Source organism: Nuphar pumila, chromosome 14 (genome assembly GCF_984573655.1).
Source record: "Nuphar pumila chromosome 14, dmNupPumi1.hap1.1, whole genome shotgun sequence".
NCBI classification, from domain to species: domain Eukaryota; kingdom Viridiplantae; phylum Streptophyta; class Magnoliopsida; order Nymphaeales; family Nymphaeaceae; genus Nuphar; species Nuphar pumila.
Genome location: NC_143262.1, coordinates 20001521 through 20010709, shown reverse-complemented (window position 1 = coordinate 20010709; position 9189 = coordinate 20001521). Strand labels below are relative to the sequence as shown.

General features: G+C 34.1%; 1 protein-coding gene across 1 annotated transcript; it reads left to right on the top strand.

The window, feature by feature from the left end:
• The first annotated feature begins 658 nt into the window (after positions 1-658).
• Positions 659-8401, top strand: LOC149816576 (ubiquitin-like-conjugating enzyme ATG10). The gene is made up of 4 exons (XM_089986927.1): positions 659-688; positions 1173-1269; positions 1521-1618; positions 8174-8401. Exons 1-4 carry the CDS (start codon positions 659-661, stop codon positions 8399-8401), a joined length of 453 nt encoding a protein of 150 aa, XP_089843053.1.
• Positions 8402-9189: the final 788 nt, after the last annotated feature.

The following is a 9189-nucleotide window of genomic DNA, read 5'->3' as shown; positions in this document are numbered from 1 at the left end:
TATATATTTTTTATTTTTTATTTTTTGTAGATTGGACCAGATTGATGTGATCTACAACATTAGTTTAGTAGAAAATGAGTTTTTAATCATGTGATCGTTGACATGTAAGCAGGTTTTTCAAAAACTTCAAAAATCAAGAGCCCATAATGAATAGAATTTTACAACTGAGAAAATCATATTTTTAGATCGAAATAACACTATCCAAAGTTTGATCCTTAGCAAAAAAACCATGTGAACACATCTATATGATTAGATTGAGTTGATAAAGCTTGAACCTATCATTTCCAGCTCAATAGTTTTGTGCCTTCAATAGCACCAAATATTAACCTATATACATATATATAGCATTTGGTACTAGCAACATGAGGCACAAATACTTATTTTATTTCCATTTTTTGGTTGTTTTCCATGAAACTAACCTCACGGATATAATGTATATGTTTTTCTTAGTGGGAATCGGCTCTTAGATCGTCCAATTATGGCACATAGATAGGTTTTTATAAGGCTTCAAAAATCAATGGCTTACAATGTGCGATACTTTCCTAGGTCATACAATTGTGTTTTTTTTTCGAAAAAACATGATCCAAAAGCCACTTCCCACTATTTTAAACATGCTGAATCCATCATGAGGTCGGATTGGATCAAAACAACCCACGCCATGGAGATCCAGAGGCGTTTGTTCTTAATGGTGCCATTACTAAATGTCAACCATATATACATATATATATATATGGAAAAATATAAGGTGGTTCTGTACCTTGATACCATACCATGTTACACAGTCTTGTTTGTATGGATCTAGCCACCAAATGGTAGATCAATCTGTACATATGTGTTAAGCATGGTTTATTTACCATGTTAGCAGGTTTTATCATGTCTAATACATCATAAGATCCTATTTTTAAGATAGTGAAAATCAATGGCTCAAAATTCATGAAAATAAGGGTGGTATAGAAATGGTATAAATCATCATGTTTCAGTCAACTTTAACCCATGGAAATAGTAAATATAACATGTTAAACATGATCCAAAGGTTAAATTTTGCATTTGGAGCTTGGATCTTTGTAAATCAAGTGTGTAACGGTACCACCATATATATAGGAGAAAGAGATAGCAAAAGCACCTCATCTGTATTCTTGTTTACTCACAGAATGTGCATTATCTTTTTATAGGTTCAAGAGTATGAGCCGGAAACACATGTTTACAATTATCACGTAATATATAGTTCTTACAGAGTTCCTGTGCTTTTCTTCCGTGGGTACCGCATGGGTTTGTATATGTCTCTCCAACCCTGCATAATCTTTTGATTGTGATAAATACATCTTCATAAGGAAAAAAAATTTAGTACCAAGCAGATGATTTTGAAAAGAAAATCTTCAACACCTTTTTCTCTAAATTCTTCATCTCTGCATTAATTCAAAAGCACCTCTATTTTAAATAATGGCAGCATGAAGCTGCAGGCTTCACTTGAGGCCCTACTTTTACTCACCCGGTCACTAAAAGTGGCTGTTATTATCTAGATGGACAGCCTTTAGATTTGAACACCATCAAGGCAGACCTTCCTCTGTCATCAACTAAAATGCTTGAAGAATCCAGATGGACATTTATTACTCAGGAGGTATGCATCTGTTCTGCCTTTTTTCATTTTTATATTCACTAAGCAGAGTGTCAAAATGCATTGCTAAAAAGTCTTGGGGCTTGGGTGAATTGATGAAACAAGTTCCTGCCTTTCTCCTCAGTTTGTTTACCTTTTAAGTCCCATTGAATGGGTAAGTTGTATGTGTCCGCTCTAGCTATGTCACCTGGGTACAGGTAGGAGTATGGAGGGTATGACACGGCAATTCCAAAAAATGTGGGTACGGGGACATGGCTATATCTATGTCACATGGGTGCGGGTGCGTCCCAATTTCAAAAAATTTGGACACGGGGACTCGGCTATATATATATATATATATATATATATATATATAAAGTGCACAGTCTGTGACTGTGCACACAACACAGTCTGCACTGTGATTGTGCACACAGCACAGTCACTGTTTATATATATATATATATATATATATATATATATATATATATATATATATATATATATATATATATATATATATATATATATATATATGTTAAAATGTATCATTCAATCTTTGTAATCTTATATATATTTTACATATATAAAGGATGATACATATACATATATGGTATATATGCATATGTATCTTCCTAAGCATATATATAAAATATATATTTCTCTATTATTAGGCATAGGGGTACTTTAGTCATTTCTCCTTTTTTACGCATATTCCATTTGAAATATGTTTGTAATTTTATTTTTATTTTTATTTTTTTATTTTTTCCTTTTTGTGGTTTGCGCCACCTAGGGAGGCTCCCCAAAGAGTCGTTGGGGAGCCCCCAACGGTCCCAAATGTGACCGTTGAGGGCTCCCAACGACTCCTTTGGGAGTCCCCTATGTGGCTCCTCTCTTGTTATAAATAGGGGTCTCCCCCTTGTAATTTATTCACTCTTTTGGAGGAGCTTTTGCTCCATGTAATGGGTGTTACACCCTTCCTCTCTTCAATAATATTAACTTATGCCTTATAGGCATTTTTGCCCCTTTGTGGGTTTATGTGTTAGCACATTATGTGCTTGTGTTTTCCCCTTTAGTGGGTATATTCGCGCTTTATGTGCATGTGTATTGGTTCATTATTGAACCTAATATATTCAAAGTTGTTTCCTCACATGGTATCAGAGCAAGGTTGAGATTGAGTTGCTCTTTATTGCATTGGGAAGCGTGCTATTCAAGAAATTTTAAAGAAGAATGGTGAAGTTCTCGTTTCTCTCTTTTGCTTCTTAAAATTATTTGGTATGCATTATATTTCTTTAAGTATTATGCATTATGAAGAATTAGATATGTTTTTGCATATGTGTTTCTCTCTTTTGCTTCTTAAAATATTTGGTATGCATTATATTTCTTTAAATATTGAGCATTATAAAGAATTAGATATATTTTTTTTTTGCATATGTGTTCTCCATGTCATTATGAGTTTGGATTCTTAACAATTTCATTGAACTTTTTATATTATTATCTTTCGTATGTCTTTTCTTGAAAAATAAGTTTTTTAAAGAAAGTTATGTTAGAAGTAAAATGTTTGTGAGAGATGTAGCATTGCTCACATACTCTCATCATAATTATTTCATATTAAAGGTATGTGTTTACCCTCTAAAATGTCCTATATGAGTTTTTTTCATAATAACATGTGTCTTTGAAAAATGATGTTTTATTTTCCTACCTAATGAGTTCTTTTTCATACGAGCAATGTTTGATTAAGAAGGCATTTTTATAATATTGGTTGAATTAAGTCTTAAAAATGATCTCATAAAATATGGTTATTCTATTTTCATTCTTCAATTCAATTTCAAGAATATGTTTTATTATAAGATTTATGGTCTTCATTAATGTTGCATACTTATTACATATGTTTTAAATATTTCATGTTGTGTTTATTTAAAACATATTCATGCCATTGGTTATAATCTATTAAGTCATATAATATTATGAATTTTTGTTTATAGATTTATGCCATAACGCAATCCTAGTATTCTCTTTGGGATTTTCTCCACTTTAATAGTTTTCCCTCTTCCTTTTGTATGTACCCTCATTTGAAAATTTTGTTTGTTGGATCTCTCTTTGAGAAGCCTTTTGATCCTTGTGAATCTTCTTATGAGTATATACTCTTTGAGAAGATTTCATGATTGTTATAAGCTTCTTTTTAATATTGGTTTTTTTTATGAGATTTTTTAAATATTACCATCTTTGTGAAAGCTTGAGAGTCTCAAAGCATTTGCTCCTTTTATAAAATACATGCACTATTGCATGTTTGCTATTATTATGCTTTTTGCGTATTTTGTTCAAGTGTTGTGAGAGTGTCTTCGTACACTTCTTTTATAAAGTATTCATGCTTGTATGCGTATTGCCTATTCATAGACATTTTCACATGGTACTCCCTTTTCAATAAAGAGATTATATATATTGCCTTCCTTAGTGCTTGTTTTGTCTCTTAGTGGACTTGTGAGATTGTTTCTTTTATCATTATAAGTGCTTTCGCAATATCTTGTTACATGTTGTCCTAAATTTGCTCATTTAAGATTATTGTCATTCTACATCTTGGTATGCATATAATTGCAATTTATAAAAGCTTGATTTGATTATTTCAAATTTGTCCTCGCACATGACATTGCTTAAATATTTCATGTTGTGTTTATTAAGTCTTTTGATAATGATCATGATTGAACATAATTTTGTATTTATGCAAAATTATTATAAGGCATATTGTTGTGATTAATTATGTTGGACCTTTGAATCGGCCCTTTTTGTAAAATCACATATTTGGAAAATGATTTCCCTAAGTGTTCATTGCTTTTTTATGACATTTATTTTTATCCATCACAAGTTATATGATGCATCAATCCTTTTTGTATGGCCTTATTGTTATATTAGAGATGATTGTTGAGGTGAGTTAAGGGCACCTTGTATTATGTCATTTTAGATTGTCCAATTACCATATTAAAGATGGTTGTTGAGGTGAGTTATGGGCACCTTGGGACTCTAGAATGATTTGTTATATGATCTCTAATTATGAGTGTGTCACTCATTTTCTTTTGGCCATTGATCTTATGGATGCTCTTATTTATATATAAATGTGATGGATATATGGTGTCTTGGAACCTTAAATGTTTTAAGGTATATTTTCAAGGGTGTTGGAGATTATTGCCCAACCTTTTGTTGCTTATGAATCTTATGAGTGCATTTGCACATTTGTGATTTCGTGTTTTGTGCTTTTGTGCACAAGTGTTCCAAGTGTTCTTGGTGTGTGTATGTTCTTACATTTATATTGTTCCATCGATTATAGTATCTTGTTAAAGATACTTTTATATGCTTTTGTGCACAAGTGTTCCAAGTGTTCTTGTTGTGCGTATGTGCACATATTTATTTTCAAAATATTGTCCAAGGTTTTATTTATATGTTTGTCATTACAAGTTTTATTGTCTCAAAAGTCTTCTCCTCTTATACCTCTTATCTAAGTGTCATCATATGTAGACAAGACATATTATTACACCATTGTGTGTTGGTAGCCCTTTGTTGGCTTTGTTCTCTTGGTCTAGTAGCTGAACACACTTGTCTTGAGTGTTATTATATGCAGACAAGGCACGTTGATTCACACCATGGTGTGTGATTTTAGTCTATGTTGACATTTGTGTCCTTGTTCTAGTCGCTGAGATGTATGCCCATGGTTGACTTCTTTCACTCATTTCAAGTGTCATTTTATGTAGACAAGATATGTATTGTGTTTTAGCCCATGGTTGGCTTGATACTCTTGTTCTAGTAGCTGAACATACTTGGTCTTGAGTGTATTTTTACGTAGACAAGAGATGTTTTTGGTCCATGTTGGCGTGTATTCTCTTGTTCTTATCATTGATGCACTCATTTCAAGTATTATTACATGTAGACAAGAGGTTCTTTTACACACCTTTGTGTGTGTCATTGGCCTTTAATGGCATTATATTTATGTTCTTGATCTAGTAGCTTACACACTTGATTTGTGGGTTTTGGAGGACTAATGAGTTAGTTGTTTGTAATTGATGAATTATTGTTGAAATTTATGAAATTTCATTTATATTTTGTCTTTTAAAGATACAAGTGAATCATATCATTAATATGCATATTTTAAAATCAAATTTATTTTTTGGTCACCTTTTTTATATGCAAAATGAGTTTTTGAAATTGCAATCATTTGAGTGAGATGTTCCTAAATGTGTAAGGTTCTCTACTCAAATAACTCTTTTTTTTTGCCTCTTAAGTGGACTTAAAACCTTTTGAACTCTTGTGTTTTATACACTCTTTTGAGCATTTCCCTCTTGAAATCGCTTTCAAAGGACTTGCTAAAATCAATAACACTTGTCTTTCTATCTTATCGGTTCATATAATATTACTTGACTAAAGTATGATTGGAGCATGATCATTAATGACTCTTTTAGGTGTTGATTCATTTCATGATATTATATACATATGCTCATTATGGCCTTTTTGCCCTCATTCAATAAATTATGTGCAACTTAGGCCTCTTCGTAGGCTTTTTGTGGTGTCCCTTGTGGACCATTGTGTTATTCCTCGTTATGAGGTTATGTTTGTCTAATGTTGAACTTTATGAATGCATTATGCATTCTTGTAATTTGTTTTCACTCCCTCATCAACATGGTATATGATTATGAAAAATTGGTTTTCTAAAATCATTTTGCATACATAAATAATTATCTTGTTCCATCAAATCCAGTGATGAATTATGCATAGAATATCTTTTTGCACCATTACTTTTTGATGAATTATATGATATGATTTTTTGGTTAATTCATCTTATTTGGAATATTTCACTTGATTAAAGTGCAAAGATATCTTTTACTTGGACCTCTTCTTGATTTGTTCCACAGGATCTTGAAGATGAGAGGAAAAGAAGTATCTTGGATAGATCATGAAAGATGCTCATCGTTAAAGACTTTGGAGGAAGACATTTGCAAATTTCAATGGCATTCGGACTGAAGGCTCTTGAAGCCTTGAGATTCTTCCTCTTGCATTCTTCAATCTTTTCGTTCCCCCACACAAAGTTTGAGGGGGGGTGTTAAAATGTATCATTCAATCTTTGTAATCTTATATATATTTTATATATATATAAAGGATGATACATATACATAGGGGTAGTTGAATATAGACTCGGTCAACGTTGACCGAGTCCAAAACATGGACGGACTCGGCCCCGGTGTGTTGACTGAGTCCGACTCTTCGTTGTCCGTGTCCGCACCCATGTCGGGGCATGTCGATGCGAGCGCGTCGACCCCCTAACCGAGTCCGTGTGACATAGGGCTATCTATGTCACATGGGTGCGGGTGCGACACAGGTGCGATGCAATTTCAAAAATTTTGGACACGGGGACTCGGCTATATATATATATATATAATCATTTTTTTTAGTTTTTTACCCTAAAAATGGATGAATATAGACTCGGCCAACGTTGATCGAGTCCAAAACGTGGACAGACTCGACCCCGCTGCATTGACCGGCTGAGTCTGACTCTTCGTTGACCGTGTCTGTCCTGTGTCCGAAGCCGCACCCGTGTCGGGGCGTGTCGACGCGGGTGCATCGACCCCCTAGCCGAGTCCATGTGACATAGGGCTATATATATATATATTAAATATCGCATAAATACAAAATAAATTCTAAATAAACTGAATATAATCTAAATATATATGCTATATCTAAAATATATATTATATACTGAAAATATAAAGTTATAAACTGAAAATATAATTATAAATTATAAATTATAAATTGAATACAAACTTGTATGTACGGAAGGTAAAATGGCATGTTCATGCTTGTCGACACCGGACACACATGTTGACATGGGTACAGAGGGCAAAATGGAATGTCTGTGTGACATGGTGCTCTAGTGATCCAATCATATTGAATAAAACAATGCAAAAAAGAAGGGATGAAGCACTTCTCTTGTTTTTGTGCTGTTAGTTTCTGCTGGTTTTCCTACTGTTTTTCTTGGTCATTATGCAACAATAATGTTTATCCCACTGTTGCCAGAATCGGATCTAATAGGCTGAATTGAATCAGCCCTTCACGGAGTTTCTTGAAAATCAGCCTGAATTGGTTTTCCTTTTTATTTTTTATTTTTATGATAATTATGATATTTATTGGCTTGTATGTCATTTGGGCATTAAATATATCACTTATTTCTCTATTTTCCTTGTTTTTGGATAAGTTTTCCTGGATTTTTATTTTTATGATATTTTGAATTTTCTTAAAAACTCAAAATTTTAAATAGACTGATTCAAAATGATTCGATTCTATTCGATTTATGCCAATCTTTTGAGTAGAATCTGAATCCCACATCCTCGAGTCCACGAATCATCGTGACACAGGTTATTCCTTAAGTGGAATGTGCTGTAGCACGTGATCCTAATTTTCATTTTACATATGTAGCTCACTGTTGAAAGACAGCAACTAAGGCCTTCTGACTGGGGTGAATGTAAATCTTTGAGCTGTTTGTTTTGAGTTACCCTTGTAACTATTGCTGACATTGCTGTATGTCTTTTTTGTCTATGGTAGGAGCACCCATACTTGAACCAGCCTTGGTTCACACTGCATCCATGTGGAACGAGTGATTGGATGAGACTGCTGTTTCTTGACGACACTTCTTCAACAAGGTTTGGGGGAAAGGAAGCTTGCATCCCAAAGTATCTGTTTTCATGGCTTAGCATGGTTGGACAAGCAGTTGGTCTCAAGGTTCCACTTGATCTTTTAACTGAACATGAAACTGCTTCTGTGAATTCTTAATTTCTTCAATGCAGCAATGGCAGAAGTTTGCTCGGGTGGGCATTTCTCCCTACCCAGATTTTGTACTTACAAAGAAGAGGGAAAGAGAATAGAACGTAAGTAACCAGGCATGCTCTAGTTGAAATGGCAGTGTTGGAATTCACACTCGAGCTCTTATTTTTCACTTTGGCAGCAGAGATTCAATGTCCAAATGCTGCCTCTTGCTGAATTCATGTTCGTTTGATGCAAGACCGTTGTCTATTGTGTTAGTTGATGATTTGTGTTGCATCTGAACGTCGTGGATCTCTGTGGAGATCCACGGACACAAGGATGAAGGCATGTGGAACCCATCTCTTGTTCAGACTCCCTCTCAAACAAGGGATCTTAGATCTCAAGATCCCTAGTCAAGATGCATATATTTCAAATGTCCTCTTAGGAGGTGTTTGAATGCCCTAGGTATCCAAAACGAGGGATCGAGATCTGTGGATCTAAGATCCTCGTTTTAGGCCAAAAGGGAGGAGGTTTTGTTTTGTTCAGAACAGATATCCGAGGGATTCAAACACACCCTTTCTTAGTGATTCTAGTGGTCCATGGATCCTTGACACTTGCACTGGCTATTGTTCATTGACTTCATAATCAAAATTTGAAAGCCCAAATGCTTAACAAAACAGGAGAGATCCGTCTCGTATCAATATTTTTTTGTTCATTGTCATGCTTAAGCAGGCTGTGATCCTTTAATACCAAAGACGTACTTTTTGCATTCAAGAGTAGCCCAATGTTCCACCGCGGGGTTGCCTTTATGGCCAGTG

Bases quoted from the DNA above. Each gene is read 5' to 3' on its own strand.
- LOC149816576 (XM_089986927.1), top strand. From the start codon at position 659: ATGGAGATCCAGAGGCGTTTGTTCTTAATG. The intron at 689-1,172 runs GTGCCATTACTA...ATCTTTTTATAG, and splicing joins AGAGGCGTTTGTTCTTAATG to GTTCAAGAGTATGAGCCGGA. The intron at 1,270-1,520 runs GTTTGTATATGT...GTTATTATCTAG, and splicing joins CTTCCGTGGGTACCGCATGG to ATGGACAGCCTTTAGATTTG.